The sequence below is a fragment of the Crocuta crocuta genome, unplaced genomic scaffold, assembly GCF_008692635.1.
Source record: "Crocuta crocuta isolate KB4526 unplaced genomic scaffold, BGI_CrCroc_1.0 scaffold172, whole genome shotgun sequence".
NCBI classification, from domain to species: Eukaryota; Metazoa; Chordata; class Mammalia; order Carnivora; family Hyaenidae; genus Crocuta; species Crocuta crocuta.
In genome coordinates this window covers 1,232,433-1,260,039 of record NW_027528872.1, presented here as the reverse complement: position 1 = coordinate 1,260,039, position 27,607 = coordinate 1,232,433, and the positions used below count along the sequence as shown (strand labels likewise).

Genomic DNA, 27,607 nt, shown 5'->3' with positions numbered 1-27,607 from the left:
AGAGTATTATTTCCTAAATTTGGGGAAGCAGAGTGGAAAAAACCCTGGTCTCCAGGGGTCACATAAAAAGAAAGGTGGGTTTGGACAAAGTTCAATAAACTAAACATTTCATTCTGGTCAAAAAAAATGATTAAGGGGTCATTCATGTCAAGTTAAAGTTCAACTGAATGCTGCCTTCTCTTCAAACTTAGGCACAACAGGAATGTTCTCTGAAGACAGAAGAGGTCAGAGAAAAGAAAGTTATCTTTCCACAAATGGATTCAAGTTTCCTGCATTTCAACATAAAGATGAGGCAATCTACTTTTTAGATGTGAGGATCCAAATAATTGGCCCACTTTCTTCTGACACAGAACAATAGTGGAGAGTCGGGTGGTCTAAGACTTTGACCCAAAGTTATGGAAAACCCTAAACTTCCAACTCAACGTGATCTTTAACTACACACTACCTCTTAGAGAGCCACAAAGTTAGCAGAATTCTTTTGTCTGAAATGCAAATAAACCCCAAAAGAGCAAAGGTACTGGTCATTCACTGACCTCAATCTGAGTGTCTTCTGTAAACTAATCCCTTGCCTTTTCTGTGTTCCAGTTCTCAGGATTGATGTAAAGATTGATCACAGTGCATGTGAGGCTCTTAGAAGAAAGTGGAAGCACTGTTGAGTGTGGGGTGCTAAGAAGGGAAAATCTAAGGAGATGCTACGACTGTGACTTTTGGTCCTCCTCAGGGAAAAGAAAAGAAAGTAACCAGCATTTCTTTCCAATTATGTGCCTTGCGTATTACCAGAGTGTATCTCATTGAAATCTTTTCAACAACCCTGTGGATGGCAGGATGTCCCCTGTTACACAGGTAAACGAGTGTCTCAGAGAGGACACGGTTTAGGGTCAGAAGCAGGGCAAGAAGTCCACCCTGGATTTCTTTGTCTTACTCTATTGGCAGCAGCATCCTAGGAGCCCTGAAGGGTGGAGTTTGAAAATAACAGAAGAGTGCTGTGCACACATCGCTTACTTGCATTTCAAAAGCCTTAGTTCCGAGGAAAAGGGGTGGTTAAAAATTTCTTCCTCCTTCCCCGTCCCTCTTCAGGATGAGATACAGATATGTCCCTCCACTGACTTCTCCTACCATCCTGACCTTAGTAAGATTATTTTACATTTAATTGTCCCTGTTTCTGTTGCCTCCACTGGGCTTCTTGAGGACAGGAGCTGTGTCTTCTTTAGGGAGTTTATTGCACTGGGTGCCCTGCATAGGGCTGGCTATAAATAAATGGCATAGAAACTACACATTCTCTTCAGTACAGAGTGAGGGCATAGTTCTGGCATTACCTGGATCCGGGGAACGGTTATAAAGTGCCTTCAGTGCTCAGGCCCTCTGCAAAGCGCTCACACATAATTTTCATTCAGTAATTTTCAAATAGCCCTGAGATCTGATTCTTAATTCCACAGACGGAGAAACTGAGGGAGGTAAAACGATTTGCCTGAGGTTACATGGCAGTGGAGGGTGTTAGGATTATGCTTTCCTAACACCACATTTACAGACTGTCCCAGAATGGACACAGCTCTCTATCGGGACCAACAGGAGAAAACACGGCCTTTCCACAAAGGGAGCGTAAGATAAAAGAAGACAAAGAGAACTATCTAGGGATGCTTTCAGCAGCAGCATGTTTGATGTACAAGGGCCCACTGACCCAATAGGCTGGGGAGGCAAGAGCATTAGGAGTGACCTGGGTAAATGGGGTTAATCAGAGAAGGTCAGGTTTCCTAAAGAGGTGACATTTGAGCCAGCATAGCCAGCAGGTCTGCAATGCAGAACTGGCTCACTGAAGAGCAAGCTAGGCTCACTGGGAAGTGGGTGTAATTAAGTCTTTCCCCAGCAGCTGCAGAGCGTGAGGTTCTGGGGCTGCTGCTGGTGTATTGCTAGTGCCCCCCTGTGCACAAAGGAAGAAGTGGAGCACTTTAAGGGGTAGAGGGGGAAGGCACCGCAGCCACCAGTGCCCTCTATCAGGAGCATGCATTTCATTGCTGACTTCCCCAGAGCAAAATTTTGAAAGGGCTTCTTTAATCTAAGTAACAAATAACTAGGCAATTCTCCAGGCCCAGAATGAGACTTTCCCTTCTCATCTGCTGCTACAGTGAGGGTCTCTGGTCCTGGCCACGATCCACAGGGTCTCAAGAAATCCTCCAAGGGTGTGCTCTAGACAGGGAAGAGCTGAGATTCCCTCCAGAGGAAGAACAAGGGTTTTACTCCCCGGCTAGGGCTCTGTGCAAGGGCTGCCTGATGTAGGTGAAAGAACCCAGGACTAGAAAGCACAGGCTGAAGATGTCAGTGTTTTTGCCTAGCTTTGTGTTACTGGGCAATTTTTTCTTGGGACTTCAGTGTCTCCATCTGCAAAGTAAATACTGAATCATATAGGGAGTTGGCCTGCCTGGCACGTGTTCCCTGCCCCCTGCCCAGTCCTTCCGCAGCTCTGCAGGACAGTGGTATTCACTCACCTCCTCTCTCTGACTACTCCTCCATCTCACCTTTGCCTTGGAGTCGGTCGCAAAGAATTCAGAAAGTTTAATGAGTTGGATCATTTATTTTAGATTACAAAACCGATGGAGATATTTCCTGAGGCTCCTGTGGCTCCAGCCTTAGATTCCATGTAAAGAGATTCAGCATCTATCCAAGAAGGTGAGCAGCACTTTTGTTCCTTTAATTTAATTCAACAACATATATTTATTTAGTGACCATTATACGCCAAGTGCAGTACCGCTTAACTCACTGCTGCCCCTCCCCAGCCTAAAGAATCATCTGGAGAAGACATCCACTTGCATCTTAGTTAACTCTAATACCAAATTATATCTCTGCTATCTTTACATCTCTGTGAGACTACCTGTGCGTGAGGTCAGGAATTGGAGAGGAATAGAAAATACAAAAGTCAGACTAGAGCTGAGTTAAGAAGGTATTGGGAAGCTGGCACTAGGCAGCTTGCAGCGTTATGATGTTGTCTAGAAAGACACACATAGAGACCATCACAAGTGTGTAAAGATGGAACAAGTATATTAGACACAGGGTACCATAAGACAGGGGAGTGCACAGAGTCACATTCATGACCACAGACAAAAACTCTTTCCAGGGATGTCATTTTAATATCCACTTTAAAGGAGGAAATTCATGCACCCAGTGAAGCAAGCTATGGAATAAAAAAATTAGTAAATAGATTCATTCATTCAGTCAGTCACTCATTCACAGCTGAGAATACACAGATAATTAATACACAGTCCATCCCCTGGAGGAAAACACAGGGAGAGCAAACAGGAAAGAGTCAGAAATGTCTTTTATCAGATGAACACAAACCCAAGAGAAGCATTTTCTTAATTAGCAATTAATGATAACTTCCCATCTTCACTGTTTATAAGCAATCTGTCAGTTATGAGTACTAGTATTATTACTGATATTAGTATTTACTCTGTGTTTATAGGGTTTTCTGGGAAAACTGGGAGGGAGAAAAGAGAGTGAGGACATGGCAGGGAGGATGTATTTTAAATGGAGGCCTGGACTGGAGTTATATCAATAGAAAAACAAAGCTCTAAAACAGAGTTTGTGAAAATGTGAAGAGTCCTCAACAAACTAACACTGAACTCACCACTGCGACCAGCAGCATCCCTCTGGCTCCCATACCCAGGGCAGTCTACATAAGGATGGTATGTTTTGTCTGATTTACATTTCTTTCTCCCCCAGCAGAAATTGCATGCTGGTCCTCCCTATGCCTCGTGCTGGGCTGACACCAGTATGCTTTTACCGTGCAAGCCAGATGTGTGTGAAATCTCATCACCTCCTTTCCACATACACTCCCTATTTGCCTGTGATACAGAAGCAAGGCCAGTCCTGGGGGAGGAGATAGTTCCAGGGGAAGCTGGAGAGTCGGGCCATGACCCTTCCTTGTGGCCTAGTGAAATGTTGGGGCAGCCTGGGGAAAGACAGACCTCAACCCTGTCTGTATTACTGGCCCTTGACACCACTGAACAGAGGAGAGTCTGCTGACCCTTGCAAATGGGGACGACCACTTGCTAGCTATCTACATTCTGTCTCATGAGCAAGACAGGGCACTGGCTAAATGAGCTTTTTGGTTCCTGGCCTGCTCCATTCTTTCCTTCCTATTGGCTGACAAATGATTTAGTTCATCAAAACTCAAACAAAACAAAAAACAAAGAAAACCCCCAAACTTTACCCCAGTCACCATCATTATCACCAAATATTCAAATCTCCAAATATTCAAATCTCCAAAGAACTCTAGGCTTAAGTCCATGTGAATAAAATAACCACCTTTGCCCTTACCTCCTCACCCCATTTCATCTAACATTAAGCACCCCTAAAAAAGTATATCTTATAAGGAACACTCTGGGGAACCGATGGATTTTTTGCTTACGTGGGTCTTCCAAAACAAGTTGCCATCTTTAATATCCTCTCCATGAGCTCAATGCCAAGACAGTTTCTGTAACTAAAATGAATGAGGAAACCAATTTGACAAAAATCAGACTTTTTCTTTCTTTTAATGAATGTATTGAGGCTAAAATAAAAGAGAACAAATTAAAAGAAAAAAAGAAAAAAGAAAAAAACAGCCTCTGCAGGAGAAAGCACATCAGAGAAGGCCCTGAATATTTCTGTTCATTTCCTTTGTTAAATGATTTTATCTCCCCATTAAAAAGAGCATGGGGAGATGGATGCAGGACAGATGCTGGGACTATGAAGGGTTAAACACCTTTTTCTTCGTCAACCGTATGCTCTGGGGATGCAAGAAGAACCCTGGTCAATAGACAGATATATTGACTTGTTATTATTTAAAGTTGTTTAACCAGGTAGAGATAAACGAAAGCTTTCAGCAGCTGAACTATCACACAAATCACAATTAAGGTGGCATATGTGTTTGGAAGACGTAAAATCAATTCCCGCGAAGATAATGTTTTAGTCTCTATTTGAACTTGAAAACAGAAGTAAATTTTCAGCAGCAACAGCTGGGCTTGTTCCATCCAGGAGGCTCTCTATTAACTGTACAAGAAGGGCCTTTATTACCTCTTCTAATGGTTTTCCTCTATGGTTTTGTCTTCATCAAAAAAGCCAAATTGATTGCTGTGGTGCTGGTTTACTGATGTGGCTGTTGAGGACAGGGCGGCAGCTGAGTGCTCACCTACCCCAGTGTGGGGACCTCCCCCTGCTCTGTGAGTACTATTTAATGTTTATGGAGAGAACAATGGAGCCCAGAGGGCTACTGTTTGAACTAGGTGGAGAAGAGAGGGAGATTAGCCCTCCTTCTTAACTTCACTCCCTAAGGTAGTCTTCCCTGAGCTTGCCTGGGTGGGAGAGTCCGTGTATAGGAAGGCAAGGCATTTATTCATCTGAAGTAATCTCTGCGATTTGATGACACTTCAGAGTGTCTCCCAGTGGGATGTGACCGCTGAGCACTGCACTTCACCACTGAAAGTTTTAATCATATGAATTTGTGCATGTGTTTGTGTGCTCCTCCTAATTCTATCTTATGCTCCCAGGAGGCAGGGACCACATTTAATATCACTAGATTTGTTTTGTTTGGTTTGGTTTGGTTTTTACTGGACTTAGTATGGTGCTGGTACACTGCAGATGCTCTTAAAATGGGGGCATGGATATCGAGAATTTACTGGTCAAGGGCTGAAATCCAATCCGCTTCCTCCCTGCTTTGCCCTTTTCATGATATTCAATTGAGAAGTGAGGCGAGTAGAATGTTCTACTCCTATTGAATTCTCCCTAACATTTAATTAAGATACAAAGGTTGAACTTCCCCTGAGCAAGAGGTAGGGTTCAAGGGCACTGTACTTCTAGAGTGACAACAGAAGCAGATCAGGGGAGGAGAGATGATCAGGAAAGGACAGTAGCCAGGGAACCTGGACACCAGTTCTCACCTGGGTGCTAACTAGTTGTGAGACCAAGGACAAGTCACTGACCTCCATGTTATAGATGCTTTGCCAGAAAAGTATGAACAGTGGGACCCGAGCTGCTTAAAACATGAACACTTAATAAAAACAAAAGATGAGTATTCCTATTGAAGACAANGAAAAGTATGAACAGTGGGACCCGAGCTGCTTAAAACATGAACACTTATAAAAACAAAAGATGAGTATTCCTATTGAAGACAAACAAATCAATCAATCAATCAATAAAATTTCTATTCTCTTCAGGCCTATTTACTTCTAGACAAGAAGTAGTGTACGTAAAAACAATGGATTCTCCCTTTCAATATCTTTCATATCTATAAGTTCCTTTCCAGCCCATGACCACCTCCTATGACAGACACTCATGATCATAAATATAGACCACACAGAGCTCTCTACCTCCCCCACTCCCTGCCCTACAAGTGCTGGCACTTGCTCTTTCACTCTTCTGAGCAGATCTGATAAGGCCTCTGCTCACAGGACCTTTTTGTTCATGGTGTTTCTCAGCTCAAAAGCCATAGATACATTCATTCAATAGTCACTGAGGTTTACCATGCGCCAGACATCGTTGTAGGTGTTTGGGGAACTGCAAACATATAAATGACCTGCTGTTACTGAATTAGTTTCATGAGGATGATGGAGGATGATAGACAGAGAAGGAGATGAAGAAAGAGAGAAAGAAGGACATTTGACCTAGACATATCCATTTATTTTATTTAATGTCAACGGTTCCCATTTGCCTGAAGGGAGTCATATTTGACTGAATAGGGTCTATAGTCCAATGTCCATAATCTACCTTCCTAGGCAGTAATTTTAGTGGATCTCTCTTGTTTTGTCCAAACTGGATAACCAAGAAAAGCTATACCTTCTTACCTATATGATACTGTATTGTATAGTTGGAACCTGGAATTACATTCTGTCCTTACTTCTTTGTACAACTGATAGTTCCCTTCTATATGTTGCTTTTCTGTTATCCTCAAACTTGTGCATGGTTTAGGGCCAGACACACCCAAGCCAACACTACCAAGTGCTTGTTCCTCAATGGAAAAGTGGGAAGGGCAGTGCTGAAGAGCGGACTCTCTGCCATTTTTTACGAGAGATGGAACTCCCTCAACTTTGATCATGGAGGCTCACAAAGAAGGCAGACTTACAAAAGACTTAACCGACCTGCTCTTGTGTTCAGTAAACAGAATCCAGTGTGTTTAGGAACTTGGGGTTAACCCTGAGAACCAGGAGCATTTTGGTGTTGAACTGGAAAGAGCATGCAGTAGGGCATTGAATGGAACTGCGTTGGATTCCTAACCCTGCTGATCTCCAGCATTGTGCCTCTGAGCTGCAGTGAGGGTAATAAATCATCCCTGAGGTTGTTTTGAATATTAAATGAATTAAGATTTGTGAAAGCTCCCAGCTCTTTGCATGATTTAAATAAACATATTGGTGTTAGAGGCTTTCGGCCCTTGCTCTGCCGCCTACCCCTGTACACACACTGCTGCTGTTGTAATGCTATTGTGCAAGGAATGGGTCTGCTAAAATATCATTAACCTGTGGACTGCACTGTGGTAAAACAAAGAGCATATTCACAAGACAGTATTCTTCACCCCCCTGGAACCTTCCACTTCTTGTCTTACGCTCTTCCATAGCAGTTGCAAGTTCCTTAAGGTAAGAATTAAGAGGAGGGAGGGGGCTGGTTGAGCAGTGCTGAAACTGCCCACAGAACAGATCAGTACAGGAAAGAGCAAGGCAGGGACAATAGAGAATTCTGTGAGTAACTCAACAAGGAATTGACATCAAAGGGGACACATTCAAACAAGCAGACTAACTCGGGAACTGGAGGCACCGTCACACAAGGTAGAAAATAACAGACAGAGAGAAATCACAAATGGGGGTGTCCAAGCTGCCTGCTGCAGTACTCAGACTGGGACCCTGGCTTCATCAAGAGAAGAACCGGTGCCTTTGTATCTGAGAACCTCCGATGAGTCCCTTTACTGTCCTAGCTGACTCAACCACACAGCGACTGTTTCTCTAATAAGCAGATTCCCCTGAGACCTTTACCCATGAAGAGACAGAAACTTGAAGTGATCTGGTCTTGTAACCAGAGCAACCATCCTTGCAAATCCACAGAGCAGTGAATGAGGCCAAGAGCACAGGAGCAGGCTCCTAGGGTAGTGCCGGCCTGCCTTCTTCCTCTTGTTCCTTGGGAACAAAGGACCCGGAAAGCACCCCACGCCCCACAGGGTCCAGGCATCAGGGAGCTAAGAAACATCCTCTGTGGATGTTGTAGTTGGTACGCTGATGCTCCAGTGGTGGCATGGACGCACAGGAGGAAGGGGAGAAGGAAGCGGCTATTATTTAAAACGTAGGAGCTAGATACTTTTCTAAGCCCTTTACGTGCTTTATTTCATGTGATCATAACAAAATAATCAGAGAATGAGATTTAAGCAGAACCATCTCTTACACTATGCCTTCTAGGCCATCATGTGTGGTAGGTATGGTAAGTCAGAGCACAGGGTGAATGAAGGGAATTCATTTATCAGTGACGTCTCTGTGCCAAGCGCCTACAGGCCAGGAAGCTGCCAGGTACTTCCCCACTGTCGTCTCTTACATCTCTCACAGCAGGAGCATGGAATAGTTACTAGTGCTAGTTTCCAGATGAGTAAGCCAAGCCTGCAAAGACTGTGGTATAAACCCACAGGCACATGACTAGTCTATGGGAGAATCAGGATTTAAACTAAGTCCTTCCTCGCTTGCTGATCTGCTGCCTCACCTCAGAGCAGCATGTACACATGGGTGCAAACTCACATGGGTCTGTGTTGACATATACTGATAGACCTACCTGCAGAATCAGGTTGCTGTGAGATGCAGCCAGACACCAATGGCTTTTTGCTGAGATGGAGCCTTCCCTAGACTTAGAGGGCCTCTCTGGGATCATTGGGGAAAAAAATTGAACAGAGGTAGAATTATATCTATATCCTCAAGTCATTCAAATGGAATGTATTCCTCTTAGCAGTATCTGTCTGATGAGGTTTGGAAGCTTAAGGACCTTTCTGAAATGTGTTTGCAAGCAAGTGAGCGTCAGATAATATGATAATACAAAGAGGACTTGCCTCACTGTGACATAACAGATGAATTATAATAAAGCACGTTCAAACATTCTCTCGTTTTCCAGTGAATAGTGGTTTGGCCCTTTGCAATAGACTTGACAAGTGCCAAATCCCATCTGGGTGGGGGGACAGCTGTGCCATTTCCCCCCTTCCTCGCTTAAATCATCTGTTACTTCCTGGCTGCCTAATCAGAGAACTGCTCTCTACCCTTCTATCACAACAAGCAATAAAAACAGTACCTTTGTAAGACAGAATCAAGATACAGAGGAAATGGAGGATGAGAAATGAATTGCAGATGATCCAAGGAGCTAGAGTTCCTATGGAATTAAAGTGGAAGGCACAGGAAGGAAATCAGGCATCCCTTGTTGATGAGGATGGATATAATTAGATGGCTTAGGAAAATGCTGAGAGAGCTTAAACTTCTCCACCTGGAGGGTCTAAGGATGCTTGAAAATGGATGTATCAAAAACTGGTTAGGACATCCTCCCCTTAAGTTTTAGAATCATAGAATGGTACCACCTTCCACAAGTTTGGCTTAGTTGTAAACCTGGAATATTCCCCATATTTCACATTCCCCATCACCCTATGTATCTAGTTCTTCTCCTTCACCTCCTAAAAATCATCCCAATTTGCCTGCTTCTTCTTACTTCTCATTTCTCACCTGAATTATTTCAGTTGCCTCTAACATGTGTCTTCCTTGCCAGTGTGACCAACAAATATTAATAGACCTTCTGTCATGGCGAGCTTTCCAAATTGCAATCTGATCCAGTCGCTCTTCTGATGAAATCCCTCTATTTCCATTTCTTTTTTAGGAAAAATCCCAATAGCTAATTATTTCTTATAAAATTTTCAAGAATCTTACCCTTGCATACTCATTCTACTTCGTTTCCTACCATTCTGTCATTGGCCTTCTCTCTGTTGAGATAATCTGCACTTGTAGTTTCTTGACCTTGCTATGCGACTCATGCCTGCATGGGTTAATCAAGGATGAGCCTCTGCATGACTCACTTGTTCCCTTTCCCTCCCTTTCCTTAGCTTTTCTTCTGCTCCTTCATAACTCATTTCTGAAAGTGCTCGGTTGAGCCCTAGTGTCTGGTTATGAGTCCTCTGCTGGGCACCTCTAACCTTGAACAACACCTACCATGCTGTGCTCTAGTTTTGAATCCACCACTGGACCTAGACCTTCTTGAAGATAAAAACTCTGTCTCTCCTATATGTATCCTTCGTACTTGTCATATATTAGCTATCCAATACACATTTATTAGATTAGCATTTAAGTTTTACTCTATTTTTTCAAAATTCCCTTGGGATTTTACCAAAAATCTTCTCACTTTCTAGGTTTGCATCCTTGAATGATCTAAGACTCAGAGATTTGTTTCTCCTTTTTAAACTTCAATTAAAAAATAACATATAGGGCACCTGGGTGGCTCAGTTGGTTGAGCGTCCAACTTCAGCTCAGGTCATGGTCTCTGGTCCATGGGTTCAAGCTCCACATCAGGCTCTCTGCTGACAGCTCAGAGCCTGGAGCCTGCGTTGGATTCTGTGTGTTTGTGTCTCTGTCCCCCTCCCCTGCTCACACTCTGTCTCTCTCTGTATCTCAAAAATAAAATAAAATGTTAAACAATTTAAAAACTAACATATAAATATAATTTCCATTTTTTGAAAGAAGCAAACACAGTTGAAATTATATTTTATAAAAGCTCAGGAAAGTGAGGGTGTTGAGGGAAGGCTAAAGGGAGAATAGGAAGAAAAGGGGATTGTTTATTTTTCAACTAATATGTACCATATACTTTCTTGGACATCTTTACCTACTCACACCCAATAATGTCCCAGTCAGCCTCCTGAGGTGGATATGATGACCGCCATTTTAATAAAAATAAGTTTGAAGCCCAGGGAGGATAAGAAGTTGGTCCAAGGCCACATACCTTGTAACTTGTGAGGTCAAAGTGTATAAAGAAGTTCCCCAAAACTACGTCGCATTATGTCTGAAGAGAAAATACATGATCTGAGCACATAAACTAAATAAAAGAAAATATGTCTCACAGGATATAGAAAACAGTGAAGGGATAAAAACTGTAACTATTCTCGGGGTTTGTGGGTTCCAGCCCCGCGTCGGGCTCTGTGCTGACAGCTAGCTCAGAGCCTGAAGCCTGTCTTTGGATTCTGTATCTCCCTCTCTCTCTCTGACCTTCCCCTGCTCATGCTGCCTCTGTCTCTCTCTCAGAAATAAATAAAACATTTAAAAAAATTTTTAAACTGTAACTATTCTTATTTTTGAAATAAGAGGTGCCGTGAAACAGTTAGATGAAAATGATCCAGGTATTCTATCCTAAATCCTAGAATTCTAGGAAAGTCTTATCTGGAGAAACACCGTTTAGAGGAAACTATTCACTCGACCTTCAAGTTTATGCTATGCCCATACTCCCAGTCATTGTTTCCTCTTGTCCCCATCAGAAAGTCTCATGGAGCTTTGAGATCCAATGGAAGACAATATGCTGAATAATCCCATGTGGAAACGAAACTTTATATTCTAACCAGAATTGACATTCTAGGTGGTTCATCTCCCTCTCTGGGAAATTTTGTTAACTTTATCACCAATTAGGTTGTGTGGCCCTTTGGACATTTATAGTTGAACTCCTTTCATGATATTCATTCATCCAACTCATATCATTCTTTCTATCAATAAATGTTTGAACACTAAATGTGCCCTGGTCCTGGTACCCCATTTATTTTTGTAGTAATAGATCTGTTCACCGTATCTACTGCCTATAGTAACTGTCTACCTCTCAGCTTTTCATCTCTGGGGGATAAAAGTACCTTCCTAATCACTTCCCAATATTTGCTTCTGCTATACTCATTTTCTCATATCTGTATCATAATACTTGCAATATTATACTATAATTTTCTCTTCATATAGCTGTTTCCAAATCTTAGATGTGAGCTCCTTAAAGATTTCTTCACTAAATGCAGTGCATGAACAAATGGATAAAAAATTAAGAAGAAAAAAAAGGATTTCCTACTGATCAAATGAACCTGTTCCATTAAAGTAACATCATTTGTAGTTTGAAGCTTTTGTTTTCCAAAGCTGATAAGATTTGGTACCAATTAATGCCAACCCCCCGCCCCCATTTTCTTCAAAATTATTTAACAACAACAACAAAACAACAACAAAAAAACAAAAAAGGAGGCAAAGTTGCCATTTGAGGTCTCTCCTGTCTGTTTCTTCAGCCATTTGTTATGTTCACTGCAAGACTGCATTCACAGTGTTAGAAAATTCAACAACGATGTCTGCTCATCTGGGTGTTTCCACTCAGCTCCCAGTTCTCCATCTTTTTCCTACCGTAAAATATCTTGATAGGAACAAGTATGCCCTTAATATATTTTCTAAAGCCCTTCTCTCTATATATGTTTTTAATAGGGTGTATTTTTGGTGAAGATAACAAAAATGTATCCAATCATTTAGCTGCCATGCTTAAGAATAACTAGATAGAGGCTCCCTTGCAGAATGAAGAGATAACAGCAAAGATTTTCATTACCTTGAAGTGGCTTGGTAAATAGGTATGTCTGCCAAAGGCTAGTTGGAGGATGCTTGGTGGATGGATCCACAGGTAAGGGAAATATAGATGGTTTAAATAAATAGATGGATACAGTAATATTAGGGAAGTTCACGAATATATAGATAGAATAAGAGTTAGATAAATGGGGAAATAATATGTGAATAAAGGTGTGAATGGTTTGCTAATGGAAGAATAAATTGGTACACAGAAGACTGATGGAACTGAGTGGCCGGATGGAATGAAAGACCAATAAATGTCTATGCCTCATCAGGAGAGCCAATAGATGGGTAAATGCTGTGGTATGACCAGAAGCAGGAGATGGTCAGGTGTGGATGGAAAGAGGGTGATTAAAAGGAGGAAGAAATAGGAGAAGGGAAAAGGAAGCACTAAAGTTATTATGATGGTAACAGGAACTGGGATTTGTTACCTTGACAAGTCACAATTTTACCATGAGTCTGAGGAAATTGGAAACTCAATCATTGGTACCACCATTTACTTGGTATTTTAATTTACAAAGAACATGACTTAGTTTATCAAGTTATCTATACTCCATCTCCTGTGAGGAGAGACTAAGTTTTTTTCTTTAATTTTTTAATGTTTATTTATTTTTGAGAGACAGACAGAGAAGAGACAGAGCTTGAGTGAGGGAGAAGCAGAGAGGGAGACATAGAATCTGAAGCAGGCTCCTGGCTCTGAGCTGTCAGCAGAGAGCCCGATATGGGGCTCAAACTCACAAACTGTGAGATCATGACCTGAGCTGAAGTGAGATGCTTAACTGACTGAGCCATCCAGGCATCCTGGGGGAGACTAAGTTTTAACAGGTTAGGAATGAGCTATTGTTTACCTATGAACCCAATAAGAAATAAGCCTCAAAAATCTAGCTCAGGGTCTTACCCAGAGGAGCTAGCTATGAGGTAAAGCCAACTGGAGAATTTTAACCTACTTTCTGCTGTATTCCAAATCATAATTAGCCATTGACCCTAGGCTTCATTTGGGGGTAGTCTTGAGAAATCCAATGCTGAACGAGAAACAAAAACCATCATGAGAATTTTGAACTAGAACATACCAACAAGAATAAATTCACAAATGGTGCAGATGAGGAGTCAAAGAAAAGGAAGGTCAAGTGTTCAGTCTAAGATCACATATTTAGTTAATGGTAGAGCTAGGAAGACTTAGCTGATGTATAAATGGTCAATGAGAAGCTGAGTTGTAAGAAAGAGGTTAATAGCTATTCCTTCAAAAAAGCAGATGGGCAAGTGATGAAGATAGAGGTATTGGAATTTAACTGAAAGAGACGGATGTTTTAGAGAAGGCAATCAGAAGGGAGCTTCTTCCCCAGGTCTCTTTCTTATGCTATTTCCCATATGTATACTACAGTAAAACTGAAGATGGAGAAACAATTAATCCAATTACATACACTTTTAAGACTATATGTACATCATAGTCACCATATTTTCCTTGTATGTGCTCTGGTCAAAGTGGTTCTTGATTCAGTGTAATTAAGTCACAGGAACTGTTAAGAAGTGTCATTTTTCCCCCTGCAACTTCTCTATTGATTTCATTTTAGATTAGGTCAAGACATAATTTAGACTTTGAGGTTGCAGCTACATTTTCTATTATTTGTAAATGGCATAGATATTCAAATATATAGGTATCATATGCAAAGTACCTAGACTTCTACTCTGTGTGTGTGTGAAAGACAGAGAGAGACAGACAGGGAGAGAGCTAGAGAGAGAGAGAAAGAGAGAGAGAGAGAAATAGGCTACTCAGTTTTCTGATTGCATCTACTCCCCAAAGCTTAAAGCACATATATGGGAGAAGTATATGGAAAAAGCTTAGCCTGCTTTTCTCCATTCCTGGATACTTAACAAGATGTCCTAATAAACAGCCCCCCAAAAGTTACAAATTTCTTTGAACTTTATTGATACACTGCACAATCACAACCATCTCGTATTCATCCTGAATTAGAAAAGGTTACAACTACAATGTAACATGCACAAAATTCAGGTAGTATATTCACCCTTAATACAATTATTGACAGAAATCAAGTCTTCATTGATTTTTGAAGGAAAAAATAAGAAAGAAAACAAAAGAAAAAGAATTCTAGAAGTTATACTCTTGTATCATGTGATAATTTTTTAAAGCATTTAAACATAGATTTGTTTTAAGGATAATTGTGAGAATGGACACACCCATCGTCTGACACAGCTATAACGGCACCATTGATAAGTCATAATTTTTTTTTTTAATCTAGAGGACTCTGAACTTGACAGATACATTTTCGTACACCCACACATTCCTCACAACTGCACTTTACAGGTCACAAAAAATTTTGAATGATTAAAAAGGCTCCCTTTAACTAACACAAGGGCAGCTATTATTACTTATCATCGCTATTATTGATATCCTTATAAATCTGCCAGTAATGTAGAATGCGGCCTTAGAAGGATAGTAGAGGGTTCATAATCTTTCTTTCTCCATTCAGTGACATGGAACAATCGTACACATTTTAAAAGGGCACCACTGAAAGAAACAAAAAGGAATCTATTTCAAAATACTGGAAATGAGGCTTAGCTGCTTACTTTCAGGATGAAGACAATGGCGCCTAATTAAGTCCACTCCACATTCCCTTGGACTCCGAGGATCCTGCACCTGAAGGCTCAATTGCACTGGTTCATCTCTGTCTTTCTGCCCCATCATTTAATTGCAAATCTATTTCTTCCTCCTTTCATTTACTTCTCTTCTCTTAAGTAAGAAATGAGGAAAATGAGAGTGGCATTTTTATTTGTTTGTTTTTAGTGATCATTAGGAGTCCTCATCATATGGTATCTTTTGAAAATGTTGCTTTCCTAGTTACACACCTGTGAAGTTTTACTGCAACTGCTCAAACTTATTTGTCTGAACATCAAAAGGGAAGCTTTGGATGGGAGAAGAAGAGGCAATTGGGTGTAAGCTTCTAGGAATATAGCTTATGTGAAACAAAACCAAAACATTCTAACTGTTGGAGAAAAAGAAAAAAGTAAATTTGCCAACAAGAAGAATTTAATGTTCCTTCACCCAATTCCAAATATATTAAACTTTACTTTAAATAAGGTTTCTTTCTTTTTTTTTTTTTTTGGAGGGGGGTTAGGTAGGAAGGGGAAGTGGGCTGGTTCCAGGTGAGGACTTGGGGTCAAGTTGGAAAAGATAACCCCACCCCCATACCCCACCTCATCTTGAGCCATTCCTCCCTCTTTCTCCCCAGCTCTGATGACATCCATATACAACTACAGAGGAGAGAACATTCTTCCTGGCACTGGAAGCACCAACCACAACTAGAGCATTCCATTTCTCAACACAATGGCAATGATAAGCTTTCTTTGAGATTGACTGCTCACTTGGAGGTTCTCCGCTCTTTTCACATAAGAGTTCTTCCAAAATAAGCAGAACTTGTTAACACCGCCATGTTGAGACCAAGTTGACTGGATCCATGCAGAAACAGGTCCTTAAACTTAGCCTTGGTTGTGGAGTTTTTGGAGTCCACTTCCACCCAGTGGAAAACACTTCCCACCCAGGTTTTGAGAAGGAACTGCCCACCTGTGGAAGGTATCATCTAGTATGAGGCATAGGTTTCAGGGGACAAAGACCAAGGCCTCTTTTTCATAGAAAGCCTTACCTTTCCTTCTATTCCAGCTAGCATAATTGCTGCAGAACAGCCATGCACAATGCTCCCTGCATAACATATGTGCATGTTTTGACCACTGCTCACCTAGACATCCCCTCTCCCCCATTTAAAACAAGAGTGAGAAAAACTAAACACACTTGCTTAGACTTGCAGATGACTGTATCAGGCACTTGACATTAAACTACTGAAAAACAACCTTGACCAGAGCCTTAACACTAGCTCATTCATTGGCATTACTTTAGTGGAAATACATATCAACTGTGTTTTCGGAAGGGAAACGGTTGCAGAGTAAGTACATTGCTAAATTTGTCACATCTAATCTCCTGATAAGTCTTATTTGGTTTCCTTCCCATGTAGAAAAACCATGAAGAGTTATAGGTTTCTCAGAGTTTTGTTTATCTTCCTTCTTTACCCCTACTCCCATTCTGACCATTGGCACCTTGAAAAAAATCTATCCAGAAGACTTTATCCATCTACCCTCCATATGGGAAGCTGAAAAAGCATGTGTGATAGTGGATATTGTCCTTAATAGCATTTAATGTTCTATATGCTTCAAATGTTGGGTAACAGCTACTGTTCGATAGAGCCATCCCCACAAAAGTAACCCAAACAACGCAGAAGCTGAAGTATGTCTATAGCAAAGAAGAGCCATTTTCTTTCTTAGTGCCCCATTTTCTTGGGTCTTATTTACTTGGTTTTCTTTATCCCAGACGGATGAGGATTGACTGAAGGATATTTTTGCCCTCTGAAACACAGCTGGAATAGGCAACCACCAGAGGTGCTTCCTGGTATCCAGTGGAAAAGGGCAGCACAGAGTTCCATAGTGACTCTGAGACTCAGCCTCATCATGTTCATAAGGTTCTGGTGATCTTGCTGGCCAGAGGAGGATGGGTCCCTTCCTCTAGAACAAGCCTTGGCATGAAGAACATGTATAGCTTGTCCATTTCAAGCACTGTGTTCTCCAAGACCGTTTATTACCCAGAGCCTCCATATTTATTTTACTCCAAAGTAACATTTATTATCAGTAGAACACTCAAATGATGCATTTAGTCTCCATACAGTGTCTGACACCAACCTGACTCCAGGTGCAGAATGTGATGACAGATCTGAAACAATGATGTCCGACCTTTAATTCTGACTTTGTGTCTGCTCATGATTGTCCCTGGAACTTGGAATCAATACACTGCTTTTGGCACATCATTTATATTCCCAGAATCTGGCTCCTGGCAGCTCACTAGAAAATGCAGATGTCTGTTTACAGCTGGCAAATGTAATATTAATTTCACTTGCACCATCTCCAACTCTTACAAAAGTGCCTAGCATTTTGTATGCCAAGACTACCTACCTTTGTATACACGTATGTATATATGTATGTCATATATATCTAAGTATATATTACTCCACTGTGCATGTCATGTTCATGTGCCACTATGAACAAAACACAGAGGCCATTTATATTGGAGGAAAAAGATCAATTAAGCATTAAGTGAATGGAGCTCTATAAAGCTCATACTTATTATTTTTTAGACTGTGGACCTCAAAGTTTCCCAACTGAAGCAGGGAAGGCCTGTGAGATAGTCACTGTTGATGCTTCTTTCCTTTATCATCGTCTCAGTAAGTCAGTCCTTGCAGCATGGGTAAAGAGAGACATAACTTTGCATGGTTTTCAATGCCATTCTTTTGGATTATAAGCTCCCTTGTTGGCTGTGTCTTTCTTGTCCCAGGAAATGATGCAGAAAAGTCAGGTCAGCTCTTGTTTACCTGCTGGATCTGCTTTGAACATGGAAAACTGAGGACATTCTTCCCCAAAGCCACTGGAGAAGCAGCCTGTATCAGAGGAAATTGTGTGTCACTTACACTTTCCCCTCCTGTTTGCAGTGTTGTGTTAATCAAGTGCTTGGGAATTAAGTCAGTTGCTCAAGTGCCCTCAGCTCAGAAGAGCTTCCTGAAACAAATACCAGAGTTGTCAACACACCCACCATGTAATTGGCTTCCATCAGCTTTTTACTGGATAGTTTTCAGACAGATTAAACCAAAACTGGAACAGGGAGGAGACAATAGCTGAAGTCATTGCACTCAGACAGGTGGATTGCTCTTTTCACTGCAGAGACAGATACATGTTTCCTCTCTTCTGTTCTTGCTATTAATAAAAACCAGCCATGGAGTAAGTCCCATAGGTTTCTGACACACATTTTTTTGAAAGGCAGAAAGAAGCATGAAATTTGGCATCTTGGTCCTTCAAGTGTCAAAGGGAAAAAACAAACAAACCATATCACTGATCAAGGCCTTTCCAGGGCTGATCTGCTTCCCAAGAAGATGCTTTTGGAAATGGAATCTCCAGGAGTAGTGAGTGACTGGTCCTTAGATTGTTACTTTGGTCCGTCTGTTAATGGCATCTACTTTGAGTGGATGGCATATCACCTTCCAAAGAGTTCATGACATATTGCTTTTCTATGTTGTTAGCCTGTGAGACCACTGGCTTCCATATGAAAGTTGATAGGTAATTTTGAAGATGCCAATGTCTGCTGAAGGTAGAGGAGAAATGAATACAGTAAAATAGACACAATATGATTAGAAACTAATATGGTGATGAATTGATAGTGAGTAGTAGGAAAGAAATAGAGAGAAGTATTAGATAATTACATTGATAGATTGATAAATAGAGTAAATAGATTGCTACAGAGAAAGATGGGTGGGTAGATAATTGGAGGGAGCGATAAGTCACACAGTCAAGTAGATGGATAACCATATGATTCCTGTGATAGCTTGATAAGCCCTAAATAATCAGTCATCTATAGATCATTTTGTTTTACAAGTTAGACAGCATTTTTAAAAGAGAAGTACTATCCGCAAAATGCTCCCTCCCTTTTTTGGTGAAGTGACTTCTAAACTTTTACTTTTGGGTTGTGTGACTAGCCCCAAACCTCTAACCCCCACAGCGATAGAGAAAGTGAATAGGGCAGAGTGGCTAGAGAAGGTGACAAGGATATACATATATATATATATGGATATAGGTATACTGAGATAGCTTCCCAGAAAGAAAGAATGTGAACCCAAATGTAATTAGATAATAATAAAAATGGAGGAGGGATATGTACATTATAATAAAGAAAGTGGCCCAAAGCTTAAAAGACACGGATAATAGGACACTTGGATATAACTCTTGCTGTGCACTACATTGTAAGTCAAGTTGTGTCTTCAGGGTGTTTTTCATGAGGCACGTTTTTGCCCAAATGGAGCTTATGGTTTGGTGTGTTGGGGGAGGAGAAGTTTGTAGTGATGATGATGGTTGAGGAGCAGAGGAAAGGGAAGGGCCCAGGTAGCAGGGATAGATTCCATTTTTGGACACACCAATGAATGATTATCCTACACATGGTAGAACCCTGCCCACCCCTCCCCCCAACCCCACTCATTCAAACTGGAGAAAAAATCAAATTAACCAAACCCCCCAAAAAATCAAGAAGAAGAACAGAAACAAACAAAAAGAAGCCCAAACTGGTTTGCCCTCCGCAGTGTAGATTAAAGTCTGTGATATGGAGAAGCAGGCGTTGCTCAGAGGACCTATGGTTTCTTATCAAAACTTGATGAAGAAGTGGGCCAAGAGGGTCCCTGATAGCCAGAGACAAGCCAGTGCTCTAGAGGCCGAGTTTACACCATCAATGACTGCTCCAGGCCCTGTGTAGGGGAAAGAGAGACAGACCCATTAGCATGCACCTAAAGGGTACCATACTTATTGCCTGACAAACAAATATACGAGCATGCTTCTCTGTGAGCATTCCCCTGTCTCCCACCTCCCACCATCAATCCCTCCAAATCTGGACAAATGGAAAACACCCACTTGGAATATTGAAAAACCCAAAGGTGCAAACTGCTGGCATACCTTAACCACTACAGCCTGCTCCCAAAAGACTGAGGTTTAAAAAATAAAAGGGGTAGAGGGAGACAATGGCAGTCATTACGCCAATGGGCTGAAAAGTTAGAGCAGCAGACAGGGCTAAGTGGTATGGCAGGACCTGACTGTTGCTCCATAAGCAGCACCTCTAACTGTGGAGATGGTGTCCAAAACAGACAGGGATGAGAGCATCAGGACAGTCAGGAGCGGGAGATGGTCCACAGTGGAGAGAAGGAGGTAGGGGAACGGAGGAGAGAGGAATGGGAACATTTGTGAGCAACAGGGGTCTATGTGTTGGGGTGGCCAACTTTTGACCCCATATAACTTGGGTATTGTGGAAGCTTCTCTTGAAGTAGTTGAGGAAGAATGGATAGTTATACTCTAGAGTTTTAAAGACTATGGTTGGGTTTATCCCAGTAGTAGCAGTGCCTCTCCCAAAGCCACAAAGACTCTGTGTTGTGTCCACGTTGCCACCTAACGGTGTGGCCTGATGGAGTTCTCCCTTTGCCCTTTCTTCTGGCCTCTTTGGCTCTTTTAAAGGCCCCTAGTGAGTCATCCATGCTCCACTGTAAGACAAGACCATCGAGTCACAAGTGTTGATCCTATCACTTCATCTGCCACCTTTGAGAAGACAGACCACATGAATTGGGATTGTCCTAGTCTATTTTTAAGACCCAGGGCACATATATTAGGGTCTAATTCACCTTTCTAATCGCCCATCAGCTTTATTTGCAAAGCATAAGAAACTGGAGTCATAAGCGAGACCAGTAGCTTAGACAAAGAGGATTCCAGGGAACCAACTATAGGGAATCAACTATAAGATGCAAGTGAGAAGCCATCAAGAGGCATTCCTGTAGAGCCAGTGGCAAAGAAAGGGAGCTACCTTCTCAAGCCAGGGCTTCCCTGATGCTTTTAGAAGCAAATTGGCTTATTGGAAATAAGCATGATTACTTTAAGAAGCACAGCTGGTGCAGAGACTCAAGACAGCACGATGGTGTGGATCCCTGCCTTGCCTAGAAAGAGACTGATGCTAAACTTTTGCTTTGGGAAGTACAAGCCCCTCACTTTAGCAATGAGCATGTAACTGTTCCCAGTCTAGGAATTTTCACATGGATACCTTTCCTTCCTCTGATTTACAATGTAACACAATTCTCCTATTGACTAAAAATTCACATTTACTCCCTACCTTGAGAATCTGTCTCATACGGCTCTGCATTTTGGTTATAGAGCATTCACAAACAAGGGCAGGATCCAGGCACAAGCCCAGTGCTATCATCTCCATGAAGGCTCCCTACATATTTATGAAAAGTAGCCCGACTCTGAAGCCTCCATCAGTCAAGACATATATCCTAAGGAACCATCCTGGCCTACAGAATGTACAAAGTTGAAAATGCTCAAGTTGGAGCTCAAGGCTATTCTATATATTGTTTCCTTCAAATGATGAATGATTTAGATTTTTTTAATGAGTTTATAAGAAAATGAGCAATACAGATTTGTAAGACATATATGTCTCCTTAAGAGTATCTATCTATCTCTATCAAATATATATTATATTTATAATGTTATTTATATATAGATATATATTCTAATAATGCTTAATATAATATTTATAATAATAATATTTGTATATTACATATGGAGAGGGCATACATTAAACTGTGTGTGTGTGTGTGTGTGTGTGTGTGTGTATCTTAGTCTAATTCATGATGCTGATATTAACTTAAGAAACAATGAAAGGCCTAATAAGCTACACTCTAGAGAGACAGAGATCTTTAGTGTGGGAATCACTTCATTCCAAGTTCTACCAGTGGACTTAAGCACTTCTGTGGATACCATGCTACCAGCACAAGGATGGATATAGCTAAAAAAAATAAAAATAAAAACAAAACAGTATATGAGGAAGGCAAAGCATGAAGGCTGAAGTACAGAGAGAGAAGGAGGCAGAATCATAAAGAGAAATAAGTGTTTCTAGTGGTGTGTGGCAGATGCAATAAGATGTTCATTACTGATCAGGCAGAGGGTTTATAGCCACAGTTAAACTTCAGTTGAGTGTTCCATAGAATGGAAACCAAGCCATGAGGGTGACTTAGCAGACATAGAGACTGTTCAGCTTGCTTAGGATGATGATGGTAACAAGTATTTACATTGTGTTCTCTCGTTGCAAGCAGGATTCTAAATGCTACACGCATATTAATGCATTTAATCTTCACAAAGTCTATGAGCTATGGACTACTGACTTTTCCATTTTATAAATGGAGAAACTAAAGAACAGAGCAGTTAAGGACCTTGCTATGGTCACACAATTTAAATACATAGAGCTGGATTAGAACTGAGTCACTCTAGTCTATAGAGTCTGTAACTTTGATTGTTACCACTCTACATTGTGCATGTTTTCTGGGAGCACAGCAACGCTAAGTGATAGGTACAGCTGGTTAGGAGTCTGGGTACTTTATTTCTCTGTGTGACTCTGCTGCTCCCTAGCTGACTGGCATCTCCTCTCTGGCCTTGGTTCTCCATCTAAAAAAGTAGAGGAGGTTGGGGTTAGTGACCTTTAAAGCTCTTCTGTTATTAGCATTTCGAGTTATTGTATGAATGGAAAATCTACATCTGGTACTAGAAAGGACAGCTGGTGAGCAGCCAGATGGCCCTTTCCAGTTGGTACAAAACCATCACCACTCTGGCTTTTTGCACCTCAGCATGTCATCTCCTAAAACAGCAAGAGGGCACCAAACATTCCTGGACCCCAGAATTTCCTTTTCTGTGGCCACATTTTCTATGCAGCTTCAAGGAGCTTTACTCTTCAGCAGGTGTGATGAACCTTGCTTTATATATCAGACAATATGTTAATTTAATGCCAAACTGCCTTTGGTCAATCAATCTATGAGCAATGGCTGAGCTAGTCTGTCCAATGAGTTAATCTAATCCACTATAATGGTAATTAAAATTAGCATCGTTTCCCTCATGGATCCTGCACACATTTGAGATTTGGCAGCTGGGCCAAATGTCAGTACAGTGAGGGACCTATAGGAGGGCTCTTGTACCTTGCTCAGAGCAGAAAAAGAGGCTCACATGTGTGCACCACTCTCTAGGTTGGAGGAATGTGAAATAAAAGCCATCAGCTATGAACTGTTGTGTTTTTTTTTTAATTGCATGATTATAGTAACCCTGATTATACTATTAGTGAAGAAAAGAACCCATTTGGTTTGGGTCTCTCCCTTAGGGTTTCTGTTTGCTAAGGCCACTCACCTGATTAGTGATGTGCTTCTTTGTGCTTTAATATAGATTACCACTGTTTAGCTAATTGGTGTGGTCCCATGATCACTCAGGGCTTACTTTTGGTCCCTTAGGCAGGTAGGAGGCTTTTGCAAATGTTTGTTCAACAAATCTGTTATGGGAAGGGCATGCTACTGGAGAATCACTTCACCTGAGCTGAGCAGTGGTAGTACTAAAGCTTGAACACACATCTTTAGATGTCAAGCTAACTATGGTTTTCCTATACCTTGGTATACCTGTTTCTTCAGGTAACAGCAGCTACATGGACTTCTCCAAGTACTCAGTATCCAAGATAATAGTAGTATTAATTTCAGTAAACATGATCAGGAATTCAGATGGTGCTTTCCTCCTCTTCCCCCCCCCCCCGCCGCCCTTCTTCTTGGTGGAAATGGGGAGAAATTTAGTTCTTATTTCAAACTTAGAATCCAGTATTTGGATACATGAAGTGGATTTTCAATTATGTGTTCTACTACAGAAAACTAACTCTGAAAGGCATCTGGACAAAGGACAAACATTTGGAGAATGTTTGAAAGATGGGGCCAAATGCCAAAAGAACAGAATCCCTGGATGCACAGGTAGAATAGACACCTTTTATGAACCTTAGGAAAGGTTTTGGATGCATCTGTACTCCTAGACTTTGCTGTCTTGTCTTTGCAGCCTTAAATCTCCTTTGAGATGAAGTCACTTACCACTATAAAAGTACAACCAATCCTGGAAACTTTGGAGTCAGACCAATTTGGGTTTAAATCCTCACTCTGTGGCATGCCAGCTATGTGATCTCAGACAAGGTTGTTTTCACTTTTCTTATTGTAAATAGAGCTACTAATACTGAATTTACAGAATGGTTAGAAAGTCAGACTGATTAGTATGGTGCCTGGTACAAGGCAGTCATGTGATCATGGAAACCACCACTATGACGCTTCCACACTCTTAGTTGAGGCTAATATTGTATTGTTTCAATTTTTCCCAAGTATGTTGAACCTGAGATGTGGTTTTGCTGGTGTCAGTGTGAGGAGGTGAGATCGTGAGATAGGGGTGTTTTTGCTGAGAGCGGTCATTGCCATGAGGGCCCTAGAAGGATATGAGACATAGAGCAGAATTATAGGAGAGTTTCAAAGACAAGATCCATGCATGGCCCAAGGGCAAAGGATCAGCCTTGCAAGAGTAGGGGATCCCACACTAGCCTCAGAAAGCCACTGTCATTCACTCAGCAAGTATTGTTTGGGAGGCTGCTGTGAGCCAGTCTGTTTTCAGAGAGAAAGGTGGACACAGTGTGTGTTTTGACAGAGCTTATACTTTAAAAGGGCCTGGAATATCCTTTCTCCTAGTCTACATCACTCAACAAACAATTGAAAAAAGGGAATAAATGAGGAAGGAAAAAAAAAAGGAAGGCAGGAAGGCAGGAAGGCAGGCAGGCAGGAAGGCAGGCAGGCAGGCAGGCAGGAAGGAAGGAAGGAAGGAAGGAAGGAAGGAAGGAAGGAAGGAAAATTTTTAAATGCTCCCAGATTCAGAGAAGAAAGCCATTTGGAAAAAAAAATTACCAGAATCCCTTTCATCTCAGGAATATCCTTCTTGTTGGAGTATTAAGAGAACTGAATTCAATAGTCAGAATTAAATTTGAATTATGGCTCTGGTACTTACTAGCAAGATGACTTTGGCCAAGACAGTCAACTTCTCTAAAACATTTTTTAATGTATAAAATGGGGAAGAGTGTGTGTATGTGTATATATATATATATACATATACATACACACACATATACATATATATATCACAAAGCCTGTTTGGAATTCTCTCTCTCTCTCTCTCCCCCTCTCCTCCCTCTCTCTCTCTCCCTGCCGCTCCCCACTCATGCTCTGTCTCTCACTCTCAAAAATAAATTTAAAAAAAAAAGACCTGAAGTGGCTACTAACCACAGATTAAAGCTTCCTAGGGAAACAAGTGCATTTAGAAGCCCAATTCCCTCTGGGCAACTGGCACATTTAAGGAATCATTTTTATGGTTAACAATGACTTGGTTCAATTAGAATGGTTAGTACAAACATAAGATTTAATTAAATATTTTTCAGTGGTAAATTGGAAGGTAGAACGTGGATTTTTGCCCTTTCCTCTGACCCAGTCCTTTCTCCATCCTTTCAATGCTAAACATTGTTAAAATAAAAGCTCTAATAATAATGCAAAGCCACAAAACAAACTATAAGTGACACCAATGACAACCACAAAATACCTTGGGGCTAGATATCCAGACAAAAATACTTTAGTCTTTAGCGTATAGAAAGAAGAGAGAGAACAACAGAAATGATCAAGAGATAAATTCAAGAAATGGTAAATGGCATGGAGGTCAACTGACATGTGGACTCTGGTCCAGAGGGAAGATTTTTATGGCCACACCTGAATCTCTGCAGAGAAAGATAGAAAGAAAGAAAGAAAGGAAGGAAGGAAGGAAGAAAGGAAGGAAGGAAGAAAGGAAGAAAGAAAGAAAATAAAGTCCACTTTGGAGAGGGTATTTACTTTGCAAAATTAAATATACTAAATATTAGATTTTTAAAAAGCAAATTCTATTGAGGACTTCATCTGGAATCAGACTGCAAGCCTAGCTATGCCGGAAGCTAAGACTTTGCTGCTGCATTCCAGGGGTGGCTGATCACCCTCTGGAGAAGCAGGTTTTGAAAATCAACCCAAACTCAGCACAAAGCTCCCCCCCAAAATATTTAAGCTTACTGATGAGATCTTGACTTGCAAGAGAGTTTGAAGCTTAAAAATGGCGATGAAGGTATTGAAATGTGTCACTGTTTTTTCCTTTCCATGATTGCCATGAAAATATGGCATGGTTCTTCAGTAACATTACAGTGTATCTCTGTAATTCTACTAAAATAGCAGGTGGTAGGGTGATCACATTAAAAAAGAAAAGAAAGAAAAAAAGCCCACAGGCAAGTTGAACTTGGTGATAGCACAGTGAGATCAATGAAGTATCTGAAGTCTAAGAAGATACAATTTTGTTCTGAAATTTGGATAGGTTTTATAAGTATGAATATGAACTATGTGACCTTCCTAATGAGGAACCAAAAGGATAATGATGTTCTTGGTGATTAAAAGAGGAGCAAGCAAATCTAATTAGAGAATGCATGTGTTACACTTGTTGGTGAAATAGGAGCCTATTTTCAGCAGTGCTGGCTGATGAAGGCGCTTCATTCCCCTTCAAAGGAAACTTTCCTCCATTGTCCTTAATTACAGTGCAAAACATGGCCCTGTGTTGTTTTACAAGGAAGATTAACCGGGCTTTACAGCATGAAGACTTGTGGATAAAGAGGCCAAAAAAGGCAGCCATCTTTGTTTTGTTCTCTTTAGCACTCCCTGTTTTGTATTTACCACAAAGACAAGAGCGGAAGAAGTTAATATCAGAAGTTAATTCCAATCTGTCAGCTCATCACAAACTTGAAAGAGACAAGACTTTGGTCTATGCCGAACCACAAGCTCTTGTGTCTGTGCTGACATCAGCACACCCTGCATGCTCAGTGTTACATTCTAAATGCTTAGGCTAATAGCCAGATGTCAATGATTCAGATAGAGGAGGGTGGGGTGCGAGGGAACAACAAGGAACCTCATCAGGAATGAAATGTGAAATGTCTGCATTTTTTTTTCTAATATGTTGACATTTTGCAGGTTGGGGAAAATACAAATGATTACGCTGCTGTCATCAGCCAAAAGCAATGGTATTTCTCTCTGACTCATTCCCTCCCACCTGGATTTAAATTGTGGATTTGGAAAATAAAAATCATATACATTATTATCAGCAGGAAATGGACAAATATGTGCAGCTTTTGATGTCTCTGCAAGAAGAAGTCATTTGATGAACATCTTCCTAAATGGTGAATTGGAATGTTTAATAGAGTCTCCCTCAGAAGGAAGACCCAGGGGGTGGGGAGAAATCCCTAAATTCCAAATAGGATATATAGAAGCTGGAATGCAAGAGAAGAGTGTCAGAGAAATAGTTATCTGACTTCCCTGGGGGGAGAAGACCATGAGTCCTTTTGTGTATTTGGCTTTTCTTTGGTTATTTGATTTTCACACTGTATAAAGACTACCACTGATGCCCCCACTGACTGGAAGTTTTATTAATTTGACAAATGTTTACTGGGAAATAAACATTGCAGGATACAGTGCTACATCCTTTTAAGTGCA

General features: G+C 41.1%; 1 protein-coding gene across 4 annotated transcripts in view; it reads right to left on the bottom strand.

Annotated features, from left to right (window-relative positions):
• OPCML (opioid binding protein/cell adhesion molecule like) overlaps positions 1-27,607 on the bottom strand; it is a 581,265-nt gene that overhangs the window by 71,043 nt on the left and 482,615 nt on the right. For 2 of the 4 annotated variants that reach the window (XM_077756521.1, XM_077756522.1), the window contains exon 7: positions 14,497-19,936. The exons of 1 other annotated variant lie outside the window; for it this stretch is intronic. In XM_077756521.1, the coding sequence (XP_077612647.1) occupies positions 19,836-19,936 (101 nt within the window). In that variant the 3' untranslated portion in view covers positions 14,497-19,835. Of the gene's footprint in view, positions 1-2,543; positions 2,684-14,496; positions 19,937-27,607 lie in introns of those variants that run through there. One more of the 4 variants, XM_077756523.1, reaches the window with a different exon arrangement.